General features: G+C 43.4%; 1 protein-coding gene across 3 annotated transcripts in view; it reads left to right on the top strand.

Annotated features, from left to right (window-relative positions):
• Positions 1 to 23,794, top strand: part of NRK (Nik related kinase) — a 102,395-nt gene that overhangs the window by 46,285 nt on the left and 32,316 nt on the right. The window contains exons 7-17 of one of the 3 annotated variants that reach the window (XM_086619663.1): positions 1,264 to 1,394; positions 5,026 to 5,080; positions 7,264 to 7,342; positions 7,998 to 8,173; positions 9,935 to 10,007; positions 10,404 to 10,599; positions 11,496 to 11,660; positions 12,386 to 12,544; positions 16,076 to 16,228; positions 22,772 to 22,903; positions 23,704 to 23,771. In XM_086619663.1, coding sequence (XP_086475789.1) covers positions 1,264 to 1,394; positions 5,026 to 5,080; positions 7,264 to 7,342; positions 7,998 to 8,173; positions 9,935 to 10,007; positions 10,404 to 10,599; positions 11,496 to 11,660; positions 12,386 to 12,544; positions 16,076 to 16,228; positions 22,772 to 22,903; positions 23,704 to 23,771 — 1,387 coding nt within the window. Of the gene's footprint in view, positions 1 to 1,263; positions 1,395 to 5,025; positions 5,081 to 7,263; positions 7,343 to 7,997; positions 8,174 to 9,934; positions 10,008 to 10,403; positions 10,600 to 11,495; positions 11,661 to 12,382; positions 12,545 to 16,075; positions 16,229 to 22,771; positions 22,904 to 23,703; positions 23,772 to 23,794 lie in introns of all 3 variants that reach the window. The other 2 variants (XM_086619662.1, XM_086619664.1) reach the window with 2 other exon arrangements.

The raw sequence follows: 23,794 nt of genomic DNA, 5'->3' as shown, positions 1-23,794 counted from the left end.
AACATGGCCTGTGGATGTGGGGTAGGATGTTTGGCTGGAGCAAGTAAAAATAAGTACTTTAAATCTCGTTATGGTTTAACCTTATGGCGAAATCCTGGCTTCACTGAAGACAAAGGGAGTTTTGCTGTTGTATTAAATAAAGGCAGGATTTTGCTTGCAGTCTCTAAAAGAAAGTTAAACCTTGCTATCTCTGGGAAACAATGAAACAGTTTTACTAAGGACAACAATTAAAAAAAAAAAAAAAAAAGAGTTGTTTCCAGAGAGATTTAGCTTATGTATCTTAAAGAAGCTAGAAACCCAAGAGGTCCTCAGTCCAGTTCTGTTACTTCAGTGACTATGCACCCTTCCCATCAGAAGCACAGAGCACATGGTGATCCCAAAAGTCAGCTCCAACTTATTGTTGGAGGAGGTTTGCTAAACAGGCATGTTAAACTACAGTAGTACAAATGTTTGTGGTTTGCAGATTATCTGCAACGCGGTAAACATAAGCGAGAAAATCTGCTCCTTGATGGCAACTATAAGGCTCTCTCCTTTCAGTCCTTTCTTTTCCCTGTTACTTTATCTTCTCTGTGAATAGTACTCAAGTGTTATGCCCAGTGGATCTAATTAGTGTATCTTAGAGGTTTGCTCAAAGGAAAATACAGTCACATAATTACCAGTTGTATGGGCCCTTCTCCATATCTGAACAAAACCATTTTGCTGTACAATCCTGTTACCCATTTTTCAGCACAAAAAGCACCACGCGATTCTCTCGTTACAATAAGTCTAAGATCAGAATAAACTAGTATCCTCCCCAGCTTGTTCTAAGATAGTGTATGAATATAGGGAAGGAGTTATTCCAAACACCTCAAAATGAAGTGATGTGATAGTACTTTCCAGTTTTCACAAATGGCCATAGTACGCACTTCCAAATTTGCCTTGTCCTTAGGTACTATTTTCCTTTCAGATACCAGTTCAAGATCTCGAGTCCTACTTCATGTAGCTTTTAGGTTAAGCATAAATTATTTTGTAACGTCTTCCTAGAGCAGTTCCTGTCTGCTGTAACCTGCCTGGCAGATTTAGCGTGCAGTTTATTTGATCTTTCTGTCAAAAAGACAAAAAAAAAAAGGCAGTTAAATTTCAACTATTGGACAAGATGTACCTCAGATTTTATATGCATTGTAGCCCAAAGGTTTGGTGTTCTAAACAGCGTGAAAGTAACCAAACAAGCGCTCTGCCATGTGGATACAATATTGAGTTCTTTACCTCTGCTTGGCTTTTCAGTGGATTTTGGTGTAAGTGCTCAACTGGATAGGACTATTGGAAGAAGAAACACATTTATTGGCACACCGTACTGGATGGCACCTGAGGTCATTGCTTGCGAGGAGAACCCAGACTCTACGTATGATTACAGAGTAAGTGTTACAGCTCTGCGTGAGGTAGCAAATGTGCAGGTTATTGCTGAAATGCTTCTCGAGTACTGCGTTTGAAAGGTGCAAACTTCCCTGCTTTTAAACCACAGTATTATTATAACTGTACAAATAGCATTTTTTGTAATATGTGGGTTGTGGTTCTTTTTAAGAGTGGATTTTCATTATGAATAGTTTTTCGTGAATTGTTAATACACGAAATACACTTTCATGAACTTCTGTGCAAAAAAAACCCCACTGATTATAGAGGTTGTAGGTCAGGATAGAAAAGAAAGGAAGAGGTAGATTTGGAAGGAGTACTTGAAGTAGTGTAATAGTGACACTGCAAGTTACTGCTCTACTCTGTGATAGAGCTGTTATACTCTGTACTCAGCTGCGAATCCTGAGTTAGTTGGCAATAATTGGCATCACTTCACTCATGAGCAGGTGACTGGAAGAGGTTTCCCATCCCAGAATGGCTTCTATTAATTTGCAGGGTGGCCAAGGTGAGAAGGCACAGAATTTCTTGTATTTCAGCTTGTGCCTTGTTGCCTCTTGTCCCATCACTGGGCACCACTCAGAAGTCTGGCTTTTCTTCCTTACTCCTCTCCCATCAGGAATTTGTACACATGTATGAGATCCTCCTGAGCCTTCCCTTCTCCAGGCTGAACAGCCCCATCTCTTAGCCCAGAGCCTCCCAGCTCCGATCCCTTAAACATCTTTGTGGCCCTTCGCTGCACCCATTCCAGTATCTCCGTGACTTCCTTGTACTGGAGAGCCCAAGAACAGCTATCCAACACTTTTACCTGTTCTCCTCCTAGCTCTTACAATATGCTGATGCTATTCCAAAGTGATTTACAAAGCTTATTCTTTGTCCTCTGGCCTGTGTCGTGATTTAGCCCAACTGGCAACTAAATGCCGCACAGTCACTTGCTCATCCTCCCCCATCCCTGGGGAATGGGGAAGAGAATTAAAGGGGAAAAGGGAGAGAGACTCGTGGGTTGAGATAAGAACAACTTAATAATATAAAAGTAAAAGTAATGATAAAACAATAATATATTAATATATATAGATAATAATGTATACAAACAAGTGATGCACAGTATAATTGCTCACCACCCAGTGATCAACGCCTGTCTCGTCCCAGCAAATGATTCCAAAACAGATAAGTCCTGACACCTCACTCCCAGATGAGTGAGAGGCCTGAAAGGGGATGGGGAGAGAGAGATCGCACTCTGGGAGACCAGGAGTCCAGGAGAGCCCTTGGAAGAAGAATTCCCGGAAGAGCAAGAGCCCTTCTCCCTTGTCAACCCTCATCTATATACTGAGCTGATGTTGCATCATATGGACTACTCCATTAGCCAATTTATCTCTCAATCCTAAATCTAGTTTCAAATCATAAGGGGAGTTGAGGCCCCTTTGTCCTGGCCATGCTCCCCCCCATCCTGTTGTGCTCCTGCACACTGGCAAGAACATGGGAAGCTGAAAAGTCCTTGCTGTCTCAGCACCGACTATAAACATCAGTGCGCTGTGGACATTCTTCTCATAACAAGTCCCAGACTAAATCTAAATCACAGAGCTCTTCTAGATGCTAAAAAAACCCACCTCTGTGCCAGTCAAAACCAGGACAGCCTGTTTCCAGCAGTGTTGTCATTTGTCTGTCTACACTTAACCATGCAGGATGTCTTCCAGGGGTGGCTTTCTGAGCAGCCATCCTTCTGAGTGACCCTCCAGTCATTCTCTTGGTTCAGGTGGTCCCTTGGTTGCCACTTTGCACCTGTCATTCTGATTGTGGCTTCATAAATATCTATTAGAAGAACCTGTTATTGCTTCCAGTTGCTAGTGATTCAGAGGCTGTGATTCTCCCTTCCTGAGACCTTCTGTGCTGCACCAGCACAGTGAGGTCATGTTGTGTGAGCATCAGTCATGACCAAGGAATGTTCTTGGATTTCATTTTATTTTTCATCCCATGTAAACCTTATGCTGAAACCTCGAGAAATTAATCTCTTGTCTTCATTCCCTGACCCAAGTCCATTTCCTTTTCGGAATGTGTATTTTTCAGAAGATAAAAGCATTAGGAACCTGCAGCCCTAATTCTTGAGGTTTCTTTGCCTTAGTAATAATCACAGTTCATCTGCGTGCATTTATGTGTGCTTCCAAATAGATTCTGCAGATGGTAGTTTAAAACTGATCAGCAGAGGGTTTTGGAAGTACTGGTGCAGACATTGCTATGACTCAGAAGGTGGCATCGGGCCGGTCTTTTCTACAGAGATTTGTAGCTGATACGATGAGCAAAGTAGCAGGAAGCCACTCTAACTTCTTGCTGTTCCAGCTTAGATTTAAAAAAGAAAAAAAAAGATTATAACAAATGAGTAAAAATAAATACGCATAAATATGTATGTATACACATTGACCTTTACAAATGCTGTCATCCTCCCTTTCACCTGTCTGCCTCCCGTACTTTGAAACTCCAAACCAAAATTCTTTGCAGCCTGGTTGTTTCTCCCATTGTCCTCAAAACCTGTGGTACCCCAGAAGACTTTCCTAATTTTAAGTCTTTTACTTAATAGCAAGTCAAGGCCCTGATTCTGTTAAACTCTCACCAGTTTTCTTGACAAATCCCTCCACAAACTATGATGTGAACTAGTTTTCAGCTTGCGTAAAGTGGTTGAGAGCAGCTGGACTGAGAAGGCTTTGTTGATAAAGTCAAATTTAGTTAGAGTGGCAGGCTGGGTATGAGCTGCTTTTCATGTAATAGTATATTGCTTCTCATCTTTGAAGGTTTGTCTTCTCTCACAGCTTTTTCTAAAAGATAGTTTTAAAGAAGCCCTGCAAATTGTTTTGGTCACGTGCCTGTCATTTGGCTACGTTTAGACACAAAAAAATAGTAAAATAGTGCGCATGATTAATCAACTGGAAACTTGTGAAGTTTTTAAAGTCATTGGTAGTGTTTCCCATTTAACCTTCCACGATCAAAACCTGGCCCTTAGTATCCAGGTAAGCTGATAAAGGAAACTCCACTCAACGTTAACTGAGCTGAACATACACTGCGACGTGAATCTGACTGTATGATGTGCTCTCTCCTTTCATGTGCCCAAAAACACGAGACTGGAGACTTTGTAGACACAACAAGCCAGCCCCCAAGGCCTGCCTATAATTTTTGTTCCATCAATGTAGAAACTCAGCAATGACTGCTCTGAAATAAGCATTAAGACCAAGAATTCTTTTGGCCAGGAGCAGGGGGGCGAGACACTGCTGTGTCTCGCTGCCTCATGAAATCTTTGAAAGATTTAAGACATGTATTTAAACGGTGCCTGCTATGTTCTGGCTCTGTTTTTTTGAATGCAGAAGGTCTGCGTTTTGGGGCTGGCTGCTTAAATGATGAGTCAGCTGTTCAGAGTTGCATGGGAAATGGGAAGCTTCTGGCTATTAGCATTTTCCTAAAAGCTCGGTAGGGAACGGGAGGGAGCAGAATGTGTGTTGCTCCAACTAAAATGTCCTGATCCAGGAGAAATCTGGGGAAACTGTAAAAACAAGCAAACAAAAAAAAAAGGAACCAAAAACCCAAAAGAAAACAAACAAACAAAAAAAGCTTGAATTCTGCAAGTTGCAATGTGCAATGTTTCTTTTCCTGCAGAGTGATCTATGGTCTCTGGGAATCACTGCTATTGAAATGGCTGAAGGAGCTCCTCGTAAGTGATTTGGTATAAAGACGGGGTGTCTATGCTTTACAAACATGTTCTGTGTTAAAATAACTCATGCTTGGCTAACGCCCAGATGTACAAAATTGTGATTCTGGCTGTGTCTTTAAGAATAACCTATGACTTTTTCTCATTTTAGACTCTTTTGCTTTCCTCTTCCTTTTAGACCCTTTAAGTCTGCATTTTGATTCCTTGCCTTCATTTCCTAGGGAAGCAAAAAATTTCTTCTTAGAGCTCTCGTTAGCATCACTTTGTTGGTCATTGCCTGTGGGTACGGCTAAGCAGAAGTGATTGACATGTTAGCAGAAAAAGTTGACAAGAGTGGCTTTGGGCTTAGGTCGCTAAAAAAAAAATCTGACAGTGGGAGAAGCTGGGCCTGAAGGTTGTATTTTTACTCTGGAACTGACTTGATTCTCGCAGATTTGGGGATAAATACTGTGTTTGCTCACATAATGGCTTCAGTCTGTGACCACAGTCTCAACCTGACAGCAGACTGCCATGGTTGTACAGCCTGCCCTCGCCCACCACTGTCCCCCCAGTTCACCTCTCGCAGCCGCCGCGCACAGACCGGTGCTGCCGCGGGGATGCAAAGCCCTCGTGCGTTTTGGTTTCCGCGGAGGACCGGTTGCTTTCCCCCAGCGCCCACAAAGCAGATGTGATGCGGTGGGGTATCCGGTCACTGCTGAGAGCACAGGAGATGAAATAAATTATATTCTGGCCTGAGCCTGAGAGCACGTAGGCTGTGTTTTTTAACAAAACACTTGGCTGTTCTCCTGTCAGACTTGGTTTTGAGCAGCGCTCAGGAGCCAGCTGGAGTTCAGGAGCACTTCCAGACACTGTGCTTCAGCGTGGCTGAAGCATAATCCTGAGACCTGAGTTCATGGGGACTCTTTCTGAGTCTTCTTTGAGAGAGACTTTGTGGCTTTACGTCCTAATGCCTCATGCCACTTGTGTTTGTCTTCACCAGTTTTGGCAGGGAAGTACTATGGATTGTGTTCTGCTGCATTGTGTTTTGTTTACTGTAGTACGACAGTGTCTGGGACCCATAGCTAGAAACCAGAGTTCTTCTGCCCCCTGTCCCCACTGTATCACGTGATATTGAAAATACAAAAGAAAAAGACAAAAAGACAACCCAGATGTGAGAAACAGCAGAGAAAGGAATAGAAGGCAGTGAAGGCTTTGCCGGACCACAGTCTTCTCACTTTCACTAGTTCTGTAATGCTGTCAGTCCATTCCTGTTAAGACAATCACTGCGGAACACCTGTATATCCTAAGAAATCAGCCTCCGTGTATCAGTTGTCATTCAGTAGCTCTGTTTTGTGAAGAAGACCTCTGACCCTTGCTATTTCTCCATGGCAGATGGAGCACCATCATAATTCCATACAAAATGCCTGGGTTAGATGAGATGTGACGGTATTTACCTTCTGCAGAGTTCTTTGTAGCTTCAACTTTCCACAACAGTAACACTAAAGAGAAGTACATTGGGCTGGAGAGAAACCAGCCGCTGACTGCATGGGTAGGATCTGTTGCAGATTGTCTAATAACGGTGCTCGCGCTCCGAAACACAGTAGATGAAATGTGTGCTTAGTCATTGCGCTCTGTGCCAGTGACGCAGTTTATGAGCTCTCCACTTTCCATCAGGTTTTCTTCATCCTGCGTTTTCTCTTATGCTGTGAGCGACGTAGCTAAGAGTTTGGTTAAAATTTAGCTTATCATTTATCTGAACCGTAAGCCAGACATAGTAAACTGGTTAAGTATTTTAATCCCAACTTTTTACTTCTATTTATGCAAAAACTCTTTGGTGTATTAGAAGGTTGGGCTCTTTGTACGTTCTTCTGAAACCTTAATATATTAACAGTATGAAGAAAGTTGTACTTGTTCCTGAAGTGCAGCCTTTCTTTCAAATCTCTTTTAGCTGGCAATAACAGCAGACTGTCGGGAAAGATTTCTGTGTACTCAGAGACTTTATTTCTTGGCTGTAGCATGAATTTCATTGACTAACGGTGCGGTTCTGCGGCGGATGCTGTGCTGTTGGAAGTGGGAGTGTTTGTGGAGGACTGCTCCTCTCTGTCGGGAGAACCAGGCTCCTGGCCCAGCTGGGTCAGCGTGGTCAGGCTGTGGGAGGGACAGAGGGGGGCCGTGCATCCTTCAATAGCTTGTGGTTTCCTTTGCAGCCCTGTGTGACATGCACCCCATGAGAGCACTCTTCCTCATCCCACGGAACCCGCCCCCGAAGTTGAAATCCAGAAAATGGTAACGAGATGTGTAAAAAATGTATTTTTGCTGCATTGGACTGAGGATTTTGAGCTCTTTTGTCCAGAGGCAACGATCTTGTCAAATCCTACAGTGATCTATGAGATCTTTCCTAGGCTGTTTCTAGTGCTGGCTTGAGCCACAGGTGCAGATGTAGTTGACCTTTGGGAAGGAGCTCCTTTCTTTTGAACTGCCCAAACTGCGGTAATCATTGCAGTTGCTAAAGTTTGGCATGGGTGGCTGAAATTGCAGTATAGGCAGGGCTTAGATGGGCTTCTTGGAATCAGAGCTGTGTCAGAAGACTGCATGGACATTGCAGGGCTAATGGCAGTCACCGTGGCCTGCAGAGAATTAGTTTGTCTTTTAAATGATGTGTATAAAGAAAATCTTCACCATATCAGAAGGGTAAGGGCCTTTTTGAAAGAGTTTCATTGGCCAGGTGATGATTTTGTTGATCCAGATGTAAATTCAGGGTAACTCCACTGAGAGGGCAGTTGAGGTGGAGTTCTTCATCGTTGGCCCTCAGTGTGGTGCTGGTCTTGGGAGGGACACTGGTGGCAGAACTCAGATTGTCTCACACAATTCCAGCGCTAAAGGAAACACTTGGCATACAAGTTGAAAAGGATTATTGTTTTCCTCCGCTTTTCTTTTTCAGGTCAAAGAAATTCCTGAATTTTGTTGAAAGCTGCCTTGTAAAAAATTATTTGCATCGTCCGTCCACTGAAACCTTGCTTAAGCATTCCTTCATCCGAGACATGCAGAATGAGCGGCAAGTGCGCATCATGCTGAAAGACCACCTGGACAGGACCAGGAAGAAAAAAGGAGAAAAGGGTAATGTAGCAAAACCAAAATAACACTGCAGAGAGTAGGTACTCTTCCACTTTTGGCAGCAGAGTACAAGGCAGATGCAACTGCAATAGTAGAACCAGGAAAACTGTGAGGAAGTGTTGTCCTTGATAGCAGGGGGGCTGTATTGAAGATCTCTTTGCCAAAATCCAGGTCCCTAATGGTGTTTAAGTGCTAAAGGCTTTGGAGCCTGACTGACCCCAATTCACTGAGAGCAACCCTAACGCTAATGTGAGCGAGGAGTCCAAGTAAAGTCCTAGTGCCCTACTTTCTTGAGTATCTAAGTAGTACTCACGAGCATTTCCAAGTCTCTTAGTTCGTTTGTCTGTCCCCAGTCCATTTAATTTACCTGTTGCATGTCCGTGTAATTGTAGCTTGTGAGTTCTTTGGGGGCAGAAGCGCTCTTTAAGCGTTTTGCAGCGGGGCACGCAAAAGTGACCTCGAGAAGGCTCCAAGCTCCAGCAAACTACAAATGGGTATAGTGAATCATCTATTTCACAGGATGGCTGGAGAAAAAGAGAGAATCTGAGTTTGTTCCAAATGCCAGCCTTAGTCTTCAGAACAAAACTTGGAAGAAGCAGTGCTGGAGTGGGGATGATACTTGTGTAAAAGCTTGTGCACAGCAAACTAACGGCTGTGCGAAGCAGAGAGAGCCATAGCCTGTTGACCATCAATTTTCCCTCCCCTCTCTCCTTTCTTCCTCTTCTGTATATTTTGTACTGGCAGGGGCACTGTGAAGATCAGTGACTACGAGAGCAAACACAGAAAGCACCATACAGTTGGAAAGTGACTTATAAACTCCAAGTATTGATTTGACAGCAGGAATATTTATGCCTAAAATGGAATTGCTGTTGTAATGTAGATTTACTGGCTCCCATAGCAGTTGCAAATTCCGCCACCTCTTTCAGCTGTTAATCTCAAAGCACATTCGAAGGGAAAGACAGCGAGTTACAGTTTCTCATAAATGCCTTTTGGGGGAGGAAGGAATGCAGTGATAACAATCACTTCTTGATGGATAGTTATATTTTGACCTGAGAAGTGCTATTTTTAATCAAAACTCCCCTGAAAAGGAGAACAGTGGGAAATTGCCAGACTATACACTTCAAAATAGTGACTTCAAAAAAAAAATTAAGTCCCACTTTAGCATGCCATATAGCCAGCAATGCAAAGTAGGACCAGTTTGAAATTACCCCTTAAAAGCTGCCTTCATGTTAGTCTTGAAGAGAACTTTAAAAGTGTGAGTCAGCTTCTTCTGAACCGCTGTGCTAAAACTAGCATTAATTTATTATCCCTGTTTCTTTTTTTTAATTATTCTCTTTAAAAAAAGGAAACCTGGATTTACTGAAGGCCTCATCTTAGTCATACAACAGGTATACAATAGCAGAGAAGGGCAGTACAAGTCTTTTGTGTCCTATCTAAATTTCTTTCTGAAGAACTCTCTGCTGGTGGTGTTATGGCAGTTGGATTTCTGTGAGTTTAGCCTGATTTATTTCAGATTATTGAAATTGGTTATTTTTGCAAAACCAGTACTCAGTCAAGGGAAAAGGTGAAACATTATCTGAACTAGATTTTGAATTATGTACCTGGATATCTTACCTCCTTTCAGCCTCCCAATGCAACCTGTGGCTTTTAAATTCCTGCTGAGCTACATGTGGTTCAGGTTGAGTGCTCAGAATCAAAGTTCAAGATCGTATCTTAAATCACAGCATCCTCCACTGGGGTTTGTTTATTGTTCTCTTTTTTTAGAAGAAACGGACTATGATTACAGTGGAAGTGAGGAGGAAGATGATGAGCTGAATGAAGATGAAGGAGAACCAAGGTTAATTTTATTACTGGAATAGAAAATTTGACTACCCAAGCTGTTCTCATTGAAGGCAGAATGGCTTTCTTAACTTGCTCTGAATCCCTTATCTCCTATATCCCCTCTGGTAGCTGTAGCTGTTTTGTAGCTATCAGATGTAACTACTGGGTATGAGATGTCTGCAATAAGCTGCTGCTTAGTTCCCCTGCAATAGGAAGGAAACTCTCAAATGAAGGACCCAATAATCAGCTTCAGGCTGTTTTGTAGCACAGTAAGTGCAGATGCATAGTCAACATGCTGGAGATTTATCGGAACATCTTAATTTGCTAACGCAGGACAAGCCATTCCCAATGCACCTTATATTCTCTCTTTAATGTTATGTTTAGTCATATAGAAACCTCCCCTGTTTTTCAGCTCCATAGTTAATCTCCCGGGGGAATCAACTCTCCGTCGTGAGTTTCTGAGGCTGCAGCAGGAGAACAAAAACCGTTCTGACCCTCATCGCCAGCAGCAGCAGCTGAAGGACCAGGAGAAATACAAGAAGCAGCTGCTAACGGAGCGGCAGAAACGGATCGACCAGCAGAAGGAGCAGAGGAGGAGGTTGGAGGATGTAAGGACTGGCTTGTGTTGTTGTTCCATGTCTCATCATGAATGAAAAACGTGCCTGTAGAGAGTAGGCTTTGAAAGGCAAGAAGGCTGTGTTAAATTGTCAGCACAACCTGAATTGTAGCCTTTAGCCTTGGGAGGACTGTGTCACTTTTGAACACGATTTTAAAATTATTTTAAATGGGCTCTGTCTTTTTCCTGCTGACAGCCTGCCCTGAGCTTTGGGAGCAGAAGAAGGGCATTTTGCTTGAGTTCCTTTGGTGGTGGAAGCTCAGGCAGATGGGATGAGAGATCTAGATTTCTTTCTCATGTGTGTTGCTCAGTTTGGAGTCAGTCTATCCGATCCAGAGCCCTGGCTCTGCTTCTGTTTAAGATGGCACCGGAGAGCTGCTGCCTTTTCAGCTGTCTGACACACTGTGGTGTTGGAGGCATTGCCAAATCACCAACGCATCTCTTCTCATGAGTATCTGATGAAATTCAAGCCTCGTGCAGACACTCTGGAGCTGGCATTTGTGCAGCATAGCGCTGCTCCAGCAAACCCGGGGCACTCTGGAAGAACCTTTCATTCTCAAAATGACGGGGAGATGTTTGTCAGGAGGTTAGCTGCCAGCCATCGCAGAGCTCTCGCATGCCTGCTTAAACGTATTGCAGATCTGCGCTTGGCTACCGAAAGGGCAAAGGTTTCACTTCAGGTTTGGCAGTTGTGGTGGTGGCAGTTCGTGGCTGTTGGCTTCTGCTGGGCAGTGCGGCAGGTATCCCCCCATCAGTGACTGCGTAGCAGGAAATGGGCCTTGTGATTAATGAACACTGGCATAAGTCATCGGTAATTAATAATTGATATTTAATACTTTTACAAAAGTAAAGTAAAATAAGCAATGTTATTCCCTGGCTCTCTTCCAGCATCAGAGGCGAGAGCAGGAGCTGCGAAGGCAACAAGAGTGTGAGCAGAGGTGGCCGGAGGCTCAGGCTGTGCAGAGGAAAGAGGAGAGGTGTAAAGAAGACAAAAGGGCTGTGGAGGATGAACGGTTCGTAGCAGATGGACAGAGGAAATCGGAGAAGAAGCAGGTATGAAAAGACTGTTTACCAACAGCAATTGCAGCTCCCTGGTCCTGTAGCTGATGTCTTTCTCAGTTCCCTGGGGGTGTTCCCATCCTCTGAGTCACTGACCAGAGAGGGACTTTTTTTAATGCATTTACTGCTTCTTGTTCTCAGATTCAGCCTCTTTTAGAGTTCACTTATGTGTTACTGAGTCATGGTACAGCAATGACACTGCCTCTCCCACTTCTGTCCTTGCCGTTGTTTCTCCCTCCTGAAAGGGTCTTTACCCTCAAAGCTTCCACCGTCAGCTCAACCTAAGCTCACATCTCCAGACTCCAGTTTGTGTTTGGGCTGTAACCAGGACCGTTTCTTTTTCACAAATGAAAATGGAGCGGAGGTTAATTTAATGCTGAAGTCTCATTGTCAAGGCTGGCACCTTGTCCACAAAATGATCATCAGTGGAAAACTGATTTGTGATCAAACAGAAGCTTGGAGTGTTTGATTGAAGCCCTCTGGTTTCAGGAAAAGTAAAAAGAAAAAGTATGATTTTCTGACATACTGCCTGAAAAGCCAAAAACAGAGTGTCTGAGGTCACTTTATGTTTCCTCTTGCTCGAGGTTGTGGCTCTTCTGTCAGCCCTGCTGGAACTGTGGTCGCTTTGTTCTTTGAAAAGCCAGTATTTCCAGCGGTCAACTTGGTTGTCCTCCAAGGCATTGTTCTCTCTGAAGTTCATCCCTCTTTGTTTTCAGAAGGTGGAAGACATGCAGCAAAACAGGAAGGTGCATCGAACTCTCCCCAAAGATCAGACACAGCTGCTGTCTCTCCAGCATGACCACAAGCAGAAGAAGAAGGAGCCTTCCAAGAGTTCAAATTCAGCTGTGCATCCTCCACCAAGCAGCACAAGTAAAGAGGTACCGTCTTGGCCAATGTCACATTTTGGTGCTTTGCAGTTTATGGTGCTGTGGTAATGCTGAAGCAGAGAACAGACTGATCATTAAACCTAAACCTGGAGCTTGACCTTACTACATGCTTACGCTGCAGTAAAGCCTTTGGTCTCCACTAATACAGAGGATAAGGGAAAGGAAAGGTTGCTCTGTGACTTCTACTAGAGTTCAGAGAAGGGTTTGACTAGTGAATGGGGGAACAAGGTCCTTCTGGTCAACCAGGTGTCACTCCCTTGTCTTCCAAAGAGGAATGAATTAAAGTAGCATCATCTGAGATTTAACAGATGTCTTTGCGTGATTTCGGGTCCACATAACTGACTCAAACACAGAACGGCGTCATGCCTCCCAAGCACAGATCTCTGTGCCCCAATGTTGGACTGTGATGCCTTTTCTTATTCTTTGTCTCCCAGGATTTTGTAGATAAGATTTGATGGATCAGGGCTAGCCACATATAGTCCTTGATTAAGATCTGTAATCCACTTCGCTCTTTTGCTAACTCTGAAAGTATTTCTGCCCACCAACTTGTTCTGTTTACTGTTATGATATTGTGGAATCCCATGGGTCCATTTCACATATTTCTCATCATTCCTAGTACATTTACTTTTCTTTTTGATATCGTCCCAACTTGTGAGCCCACTTCTACAGCCGATGCAATTTGTTGTGTTACTGAAGTCTGGATCGATCTCAAAAATCTCAGCAGCTCACAGGTGTCTCCTCGGGTGGCTGTGTCCAAGTAGAATGGTGGATGTGATGGTCTCAACATTCATGGCAAAGCATCTTCCCAAAACACCCAAGCAAAGGCATGAGGAGGACTCATACACATGTATGTAGGAGGAATGCAGAGCGCTTCTTAATATCTTGCTGCAGTCTTTAAACAAGTGCATTCTTTGTCACCTCTTGGTGCGTGTGCACGTGTGTGTGTGTGCTGCAACTGGTTCCCGTAGCTGAAATTTTCTATATGATAAACAGTTAAATGAAACTGCTAGGATTGTTGAAATGATGAATTTTAAGAATGGAATAGAGTCTGCAAACAGCTAAGCAGCAATATGAAATCAGGAAAACAAAAGATATTAAGCTCCTTGTTAGAGTAGCAGTTTGTGAAAACGAGAATAATTCTGTTTGAAGTACAACTTAACTGTCAGAAACCCAAATGCCCTAGCTCAAAGGCCTGATTGCCTTGACTAATTAAACAAATCATTACTGAAATTTGAATGAACTCCTCTTGAAATCAGTATTTGTTTGATGGTGGAGGGCTGGGTCTTTTTCCAGCTGGGGAGTAAATTGGGTGTGGACAGAGAAGTAAGCTGCTTTTGCTAAATACACGACATCAAAGTCAATGTAAATGCGTTGCCTTTGCTGGGCTTTCAGTGGGTGGGGAGAAAATGCTGCTCGGTTGAGTTGGTTTAACTTTCTTTTCTACTTCATTGTAGTTAGAAGTCAAAAGAACTGCAAAATGTCAGCTTAAATACTCATCTCTGGTTTTGGCATGTGTTTTGTAAATGACAGCTTTGTAGCAGAATGAAATGTATTATGGAATTTAGTGTGCAGACACTGTTAACTTTTAATTTAGTGGTGAAATAAAATACCACTAGTTGTAGATAAAGTGCTGCCTGCCTTTTAGGTTCATAGCACAAGGCTATTGTCATTAAGGCTACCATAATATGCTCTAGTTTTAAGGACAAATTATTTTACAATATAACTTACTTAATCTCAGAACTTCTTGGAAGTCACAGATCCTTCTACTAAAATTGTAATTAGTGGTGCAGGGTTGCATTTTTTGGTTGAAGTTTGAGACTTTGTAATTATGTCAGCAGTCATAATTGTTCACAACAATTTGAAAATGCTTTAAAGTTTTGACTTTTTTTGACAGTGATAACTCAATGAATTTGTTCTTGTTGGTATTGATTTTTTTTTCCTCTATTTATTAGCCAAAGGGATGCTAGTCTCTCTGTTGGGAGAGATCTACATGGGGCTAGAGATAGCCTTCTCAAAAGTGAGTTTGTTTGCATACTTTTCAGGGCTCAGTGGCTTTGCAGGACCGATTATTGATATACAAAAACTCTCCAGAATTATTGTTGCATTGAGGCATTAAAAACAAACAAACAAAAACCCCTAAGGCCCTCCAAAGCCTCAAGTTTAATGTTTGAGGCCACAGAACCCTTTCTTGGGAGTTCCTCATCTTTGCCATTGGGCTCATCCTGTCGCAGGCAGGTCCGGGCAGGTTTTCCGTGACGTGTGCCCCTGTGAGCTCGCTCTGTGCTATGTCGGGTCCCACCGGCACTGGAGGGGATGAGCTGCGAGGCAAGGACTCCCAGCTTGGGCTTGACACTGCACCAGTTCAGTGCCTGGCTAGGGGCTGGTGTCCGTTCTGGGAGCCCAGAGCTTTGGCTGCACGAGTTTGCATCTGGATCGTAATGTATTGTATGAGAGCACCCTTCGGGCACAGAGGTGGTAGGTAAATTATCATATCTAGCTTAGTGAAACCACTCTAATTTTTACATTTTCTTTCTTGCGCATAAGATTTGCCTTTCTTTATTAGGAGTTACAAGCGATGACAATCTGGCCTCAAGAGTGGTATAACGATCAAGTTCACTGAAGCTAGAATTTCATGGTATTTGGCTGTGGTTGCTTGTTTTAATAAGGTTTTTTTGTGGGTTTGGGGTTTTTTTCTGTGTTTTTTTTTCTCCCCCATCAAAATCCGTGAGACTAAATGAAATCATTTTCCATCTCCTCAGCAGTTTCCTGGGCTGTGTTAAGAATATGCTTACCTTCCTGACATTGACACAAACATCCAGATATAGTGAGAGATACCATTAAGAATGCCAACCCAGACACAGATAACTGGGTAGTTTTATGGCATTAATATCTAGTTTACTCTCTAGAGCTGTTTCTAGGTTGCTGAATTGGAAGATATGCTGAAGATTCACATCAGAAAATGGAAATTAGTCATGTTGAATGAAACTGGAAGGATCAGTGGGGTCAAAATCGTAGGATAAAGGTTTTTGTAATGAGCAATGCCCTCAGGAAATAAAAGGACCTTTATTCCTTCTAGATCATGTTGTTCAGTCTTTTCCACAGTGCAAGTAACGTATGAAAAGATAGTGTTAAAAGTGTTTTAAAGTAGAAAACAACATGCAGTAATGTCAGCGTTGTAGAAGGTAATACGTGCACAGCAAAACAGGCTACGTATTGTCAAAGATTAGTAAATACAGGGAAATGATTCCTCCCAGCTAAAATCCCAGCCTACAGCAAATGCGGTGGCCTAGAATACAGCAGATGGCAAATCAAGCCCTTTTCCTTGCTGCAGTTTGGAAACTTGATGGAAAAGGAAGGTTTGCAAACAGAGAGACAATAATGGTTCGGATTGTGCCAGAGCTGACCTCTCCCTGATGGGAAGATCCACCAGAGTCAGTGGGCACTGTGCTGCTGTTGGACAACCTCCAGGCTGCAAAGCCTGAGGCTCAGTGTGCCACGTGCTGCTGCTTTTCTCTTTCTCAGGTCGAGGACCGGAAAAAGCAAAGTGACAGCATCCAGCCTTCCCTCCAGTGGGCAGCGGCGCTGGGGCACGAAGCCACGCCACGCGTCGGGACGGGGTCCGGCAGCAGTTCCAGCCCGTGCACCCCCGCGCTGCAGAGAGCTGTGGTGGTACAGGTACGGTGCTGCTGCCCCAGGTGGGGAGGAGAAAGCAGGGGGGGGTTCCTGAGCAGAACAGCACATGGGAAACCCAATTCCCTTCGCTCCTGGCACAAATAACTGAGGCCTGGGCAAACCGGCTCAGAGGATTTTAGGAGCACGTGGTGGCACTAAGTTACACGTGGAATTATACACAGGCACTGCAGATCAGGGGTAGATATCTGTTATTTTTATATACTTGATGCCTGATTGCTGCTTCTGTGGTATTACTCATAGAAGTTTTACGGAAAGCCTGAATGACTGCGCTGTTGCAGTCCTTGGATGATGTATTATTTATATGGTGCCATAAATACATGTGGCACTTCACAAAACAAGTCCAAAGCCAGAATTTTTATCCCTGAAGACCATATACACAAGCAAGCTCATTAGGGATCTTAAGAAATAATCTAGAAGTATATGGAGATGCAGTAAGGACCAAGGTCACATTTTGCCTGTGGATAGAGCCCAGAAGGTCTGTGACTTGAAAAATTTCAGTATTAGAGGTAGAAGTGGTACCTAAACAGTACCTGTACAGTGAAAGCACTCTGATAAAGTTCTGCATTGGAATACTTCTCTCAAAACATTGTCTCCTGCTGTTTCTACCAGTTCTGGGAGAGGCGATTCAGGGTTCTCGCCGTGTGCCCAGAAACTCGGCTTGCTTTCCATGTCCTGCTCTTCCACAGGGTAGGAAATAAATGGCTTAGACTGCAGTTACTTGTTTCTCCAGTCTCTTGTGAAGGGACTGTAAGCATGTGGGAGCAAAAGAAAAACAAGACAGCAAGTAGAAATGGAATAAACTCCTGTACGTGTGAGCACACCTCATTGAAGCTGGCAATCTCCACTTGCTTTGGAAACGCGCAGTGGCCGAGATAATCGTATTGGCTTCACAGTTCCCCACAGCACGTCGTTTGTGCGTTCGTTCGTCCCCTCAACGAGGATATACAATCATAGCACTTGTTTTATTCTTGGCAGCTCTCAGTTTGTCCTGGACTCCTGGATGAATGGATATACAGCCTCTGATCCATCTCACCAGTTACTTCTGTTGGATTTAGCTAGTGGGACCGGCAATGGAGTGGCATGTGGATCAGGCTTAGGCATTGTTTGTGTGCTGCTGTGGCATCTTGTGGCCTCTTCTCCTTGTGTGTTGGATCTTGGAGTCAAAGGGGGAGGATCAGACGGCAGAGGAGAGTGGGTTATTAGTTTCAGCTCAGCTGCTTTCAGAGCATTGTCGTGCTGCCTCACCGCTGAGCCCTAGCAGCAGGGTGGGCCCGTGTACTTCTTTGAGGCCACCTGTGATTATGGGTTATTACAGTGAGGTTAGGTTGTATCATCCCAAGCTTTTCTTAAGCTCATCGCTGGCCACTGAAATCTCGTTTGGCATGAGCTGGTGAACATCCTGCATGGAAGATCATAGACTCAAAGAATAGTTTGGGTTGGAAGGGACCTTTAAAGGTCATCTAGTCCAACCCCTCTGCAACAAGCAGGTCCAGCCTGACCTCGAACGTTTCCAGGGATGGGGCATCTACCACCTCTCTGGGCAACCTGTATCAGTGTTTCACCGCTCTCATTGTAAAAAAATTCTTCCTTTATCTAATCTAAATCTATCCTCTTTTAGTTTAAAACCATTACCCCATGTCTTGTCACAATAGGCCCTACTAAGTATTATTTGTATGTATCATGGAGTGTGGCTTGGCAACTACATCATCCATATTCCCTCAAGACTCTGGGATGCATCTCATCAGGTCCGATAGACTTATGTATGTTCAGGTTCCTCAGGTGATCTCAAACCTGACCTTTTTTCACAGTGAGAGGGACTTTGCTCCCCCCGTCTCTGCCTTGTGGTCCATCTACTTGAGAGGTGTGGGAAGAGAGGTTGCCAGAGAAGACTGGCTCAGCTCTGTCCTATGCTTCTGCTGCTTCTGTTTTTGCCCTGGAGCAAGTCTGTGGGAAGCAAATAATAGCTGGCTGTTAGTGTCTTTAAGTTAAAGCCTCCTTGTGCCTTTGCTGTTCAGGTTTCTGTTTGATGCAAAAATCACTATAGACAGCTGTTGGGTGAGGAAAGACCCTGTTTCATCTGATAGCTTTTACCTGGGAAAATATTTGTGTATCTTCTCGCATCTCTTTTTCCAGGGCCTGTTTGTCATTTCAAGTCATCAGTGTTGTAACCGGGCTGAATTGATGGCCTGGCTTGTAGCATCACATCACTGGAGAGCTGGTGCAAGATCTACCAGACAGACATCTGTATCTTAGCCTTGAATAGAGGTTGGCAGCTTCCTTGAGGTGAATATTTCAGCCCTGCAATAGAAGTGGGAGAGTCCATAGTCCATTGCAGGGCATTTGGGATTCTGCAGGAGCACAGTGACTGTACAGAGGGTAGTCCTGTCTGTTAAAATGCCACTCGTGGGGTGGAAGGAGCTACGTTCTAGGCTGGCTGCATCACCCAGGACAAGTCACTTTGTTCCTTTGCGCCCTGTCGGTGCTCTCTGTTTGGTGGTACCTCTCCCAGCTGCCAAGGGCAGCGGTGAGGGACGAAGCAGTGTTTACCAACCTCTTTCACGTTCCTTGATGGAAACTACACTATAAAATTTTATGCTGTTTAAAGTGATGGTGTTACTCAAGGATAATAACAGCAAGTGATACACGGTTGTTACTGTGTGATTTCACTCCCTGCTGGTAGCCGACCTGTTAGCCACTCACAAGTCAGTGCTCCAGCAGATAGAAACCGTGCGGACACAGAGAAGGCAATCTGTACTCTTATCTGCTGTGTTAGTATGGAGACCAGATGAACTTCAATGGGTAGCTTATAAATCCTCCGAAGGATTTTGTTTCCTTTTGCTGGTTGGCAGCAGCTGTTGATGCTAATAGTGGCATGTTTGGAAGTGATAAGACAATGGGAGTGATGGACCAGTTAGTCACCTGGAGGTTAAAAGACTCCCAGCAATGTACTTGTGAAGTTTGGTACGTGGGTGCTTTGTTGATTTAAAATAAAAGTGAACTGTGGAGTTAGAATGCAAGCTGAATTCATCACAGATGTCTGTGCCGAAGAACTTCCAGCCAGGTTTGTCAGAGAGGGATCAGCTGTGATCAGACAAAAATGATTTCTTATTTTAGACGCTTGTATGCTGTGAGATTTTGTGGCACATCCCGGTTGCCCAGATCTCTCTCAAAATTATTTCCCTGGAAATCTTAACACAGCCCCTGAGGTGCAGAGAGATGATTTCTCAGTGTCTCGTATCCTATCTGTCTGGTAAGGGAAATGGGAGATTTTAGCTGATCAGAGTGTATAATTTCCACCTGTTTTGTACCTGTTCTGTGTTTGCTGCAGCGCGGTATCAGATCTGGCTCTCTAATGGGGTGGTGTGGGATGAGCCTTTCTGGGCTACCTGCAGAACTTCACAGAACATCTTGAACAGACTCAGAGTCTTTTTCTCTGCCCAGTGTCTACTGCTGCCTGACTAGTGGAGAAATTAGCTCACATCTGAAATCAATTCCATTTTTTAATTGACTCGGTGGTTTTCCTGTAGATTTACTAGCCAGATCTCCTCTGTTGTCTGGAGTAACATGGCTGAAACAGAACAAGAGAGCTAACAATGTTAGAAGAACTAGCTGTGTGTTAGAGCCCAGTGTCCCAGAGCAGATCTGCTCAGAAGTTGAAGAAAATCCTTTTCCTTACGCTGTTTTGTAACAACAGTTGCACTGTTTCCCCCCCACCCCATATGTAGATTCGGTTCAAATTAATAACTCAGGCATCCACCAAACAGCAGTGCAGCCTGTCTTTTTGAAACTTCTTGCTGCGAAATCTTTTTAAACTAACACTAGTAATCAGTCTTCTGAACTATATCGCCTTTATGTTATAATTTTAGGAAGTAAAGGGTCCTTTTCCTTAGCTCTGTTAGGTGTGCCTTGATGGTTTGAAGACACATGGCGGGTAACACTTTGTCTAGCAGTGCTTTCTATGCATGAGAAGAGCTGGTGTTCTTTCAGTATTACTTGTCATAAAAACAATTTAAGGCTCAAGTCTGAGTAGCTTAGAATCATTGTCGCGTGTGTTTTTAAAATTTCCCCTCCCCACCCCCATACAAATGATTTTATCTGTGAAACTGAAGGGGAATATCAAACACTTATTTTGGGAGTTATCTGAGACGTTTTTGGCTTGCTGTGGAATTGCAAGGTCTTGTAGGTCCTACAGAAATAATACCCCAAAGCAATCATGACTTCTTGGCTTTACGTGGAACCGGTGTACTGGTGTCTCTCTGCCCAAAGAAGGTATGTGGGTACCATCTGCAGGGTTTGGATTCACCCAGTCACTTACATCATGATTCAGCAAAGCTCATCCATGCCTTTAAGCACAAATAGTTTTCTGGTAGTCTGCAGGGCTCAAAAGCTGGAATTTAGGAAGAAATGTGAGTATCTTGTTGAAAAAATGGCAAAGAAAAAAAACTCTATATTCTGATAATAATACACTTACTATAAAACCTATTCCTATACCCACTATGAATCATTTCAGGGGAGCACTTTGCTGTTGAAATAATTCTGGTTAACTAAAAACTACTATTAGTGACAATCATGTTGGACAAAAAAGTAATTTTGACAAAATGAAAGGACATGGATTATGAGATGTTGTAACTGCTGAAAAAGCTGTTTTCTGTTAAGAGATTCGACAGAACATATTGTCCCCAAAAGACAGAAAAAGACCTGAATATTTAACTAGGTGAGCTTCTCAGAACTGTTTTTCAACAAGTGACTTTGTCATGCTGGTCTGGGAGGTTGTGATGGGACATTTGAATGGATGTTTGGCATCTTTAGCTGGTTTTATAATTACTACCTGTCAGTATTTACGTGATTTCGAACATTGTTCCCATGAAATAATTAGTCTTGTGGAGTTTGGGGAGTTCATAATCCTATTATATTATTGAAATGCTGTGTGTGCTTCTCAGTTACTGTGGTTTACTTTTTAAGACTGGGGAACTGGAGAATTTTATAGACTTGGGCTAATAAATCAATAAAATATTCATCTGAGTCATTCTTTGGGGAAACTGAGCTGTAGCTGCCTCATCTGAGTTGCAGTAACTTAATCAGGACACAAGAGTTTGAACTTTGACTCAGACAAAACCTCTTTCTTAGGTCTGCATATGGTGGGGATGCTGGTCTTGCCGTGCCTTTGGGAAAGAGGTGCCTCCCAGCAGAGGTCCGTTAGCGTGCTGGGACACGGGCTCGCTCCCAATGCAGGAAGGACATCAGCCCGTGGAGTTCCTGCTTGTCCTGGGTATCTCCGGAGAGCCCCAATCTTGCTTTGCATGGGAGGTCTGACAAGATGAAGGACAAAATGGTCTAGCTTCAGGCATTTCTCTAATATTTTTTCTATTTCTGTAATGTCAGATTTGGTCTAGTATAGCAATCCCTCCAGACGGGCCCAGCTCACACCGCATTTCTGTGTGTTTTGTCTCGGTTTTGTGTCCAAGAGGATTTCTCATTTCAGGGAAGATCAGTACATTCAGTTGACATTTTTAGCTCTCTGCCTTTCTTCCCCTTTGGAAGACACCAGTGTAATAGATCATTAATGTGTAGAATTTAAGGGACCTTTTCTTCTTTTCTCTTTTTTCCCTCTCCCTTCCCTTTTTCTTTTAAATACAGAAGGAATTAGAGAACCAAATTTTGAGTATTTTAACTTGAGTTTTACACTGCTTACTGATTGTTCCTTTGGAATGAAGACTTTATAAGGAAGTGATTTGGTTGCTTCCTTGGCCCCACCCCACAATTAGGGCTTTTGCTATCCTAATGCTCTAATTTGATACTTTTGAAGATATCTTTTAAACACAGGCAGTGGTAACGGAAGCACCTGGACATGACTACCCATGAGGTGTGGTCTGAGCATAGTTTCTTATTTCTTCCTTACTGCGTTCTCAAGTTGGATTTTTTTTTTTTTTTTTTTTTTCCAAGTAATTGGAAATTCTCTTACAGAGGAGGGCCAGAGGACCCTCATAACCTTTGGAAAGTTGAAAGCGTTTCCAGCTGGCAGTTTATCTCCATTGACTCTAGGTTGATGGTGGGCTTGTAAGGGCTAGTTTGGAAGTTGTCATCTAACTCGGGGGAGGTGGGTTCCCCCAGTGATTTTACTATCTAAATTCTGAAACGGAAGCATTGGTCAGGTTTGAATTAAATATGCTTACTCAACAGTAATTTTTGTGTCATCAAGTTAAGCAGTTTGCTGTGCATTGCTGATGACCTATTAGCTTCTCCGTAGATTTAGGAAGGGGAGACATGTACAGCATAGATGTTTTTACTATTTCTTTTTATTATACTCTTCACCTTGAAATATTTGCGCCGAACATGCTAATATGCTGGAAATGAATAATTTGCTTCACAGTGAACAAGACGAGTAGGGCTATATCCAAACACAATACTCCTTGTACGCTTACTAAAAATTTGATCTCACAAACAGAACCATTGATATCTGTTGAGATTGGAACCTGTTACTTAGGCAGGAAAGTACAATTCAACATGTGCTTCATTTATTTCAAGTGTGAAAATTTCCGGGCCAGTAAGGATGTGTTCCACAGCAGTTCACTGTCAGATATGGTGACGACACCACTCAGCCCCGTGCAGGATGACGTATTCTGGAGCATGAGTCAAAATGAAGAAGAGCCCCCGAAGGTATGTGAAACTCGGAGTGTTTGGCACTGTCGGTGGTTAACAGCACTCTCCTCGGTTCCCCTGCCGTGTGCAGCATCCATCCTCTAGACTTCATGAAACGCAGTGAAAATCTCATTGCTTGCACATTAACTGGTTCTCAGTAATCTGGAAAGAAGATACAAATTATTAAGCAGGTCAGTGTTCCGTGTACCTGTCTATCTGTGAGATCTGTGAATGCAGATGCACTTCTTTTGTTAGACCAACTATTTGTAGCTGCCCTTTCTGTGAAAAATCTGGCTCATTGCAGAAAAGCTCATTAGTTTGTGTAATTCTGGTGAGAGTGTTTTTCTCTTTTTAATAGAACTTCTAAGAACAAGTACAAGAACATTTGTGCGAGCATGTTCATGTGCATGTATTCATTTTATTACTTGGGGGTGGTGTGTGTCTCTTCCACCGGCCCCGTGACAGCAATATTAGGTAGTCCACCTCCTGTGGGGAGCTACATTAGTGACTGCAGGTGCATTTCACTGCCTGCTTTAAATATTGACCAAGAGTAATGCTGAGTGTAGGGAAAAATGCAAACCTGTTGCAGTCTGCACCCTCATAGAGGGCACAGGCTTGGAGCAAATTGGAAGCACCTGCTGCTGGCTTGCAGCTTCCAGTGTTGATGTCGTGGAAGACCTCTCCACAGGTCCCACTGAAGTATTATTCGTTTATGCTAGTTAGTCTTATTTTTGCATTGATGTGGGGTAAGCATTAGGTTTATTAACTGAGTCTAAAGTATCAGTAGCAACCTTAAAATGTTTGATTAAATCCTTAAGGTTCCAGAAAGGACAACCTCTAAATTTTACAGCAGGGATCAGCCTGGCCATCAGAGATGCCTTTCAAGGTAAGCTCTTAAGTGTTTTATGC

Source organism: Tauraco erythrolophus, chromosome 13 (assembly GCF_009769465.1).
Source record: "Tauraco erythrolophus isolate bTauEry1 chromosome 13, bTauEry1.pri, whole genome shotgun sequence".
In the NCBI taxonomy this organism is placed as follows: domain Eukaryota; kingdom Metazoa; phylum Chordata; class Aves; order Musophagiformes; family Musophagidae; genus Tauraco; species Tauraco erythrolophus.
The sequence above is the reverse complement of the archived record's forward strand: the minus strand, read 5'-3'. Positions and strand labels throughout refer to the sequence as shown.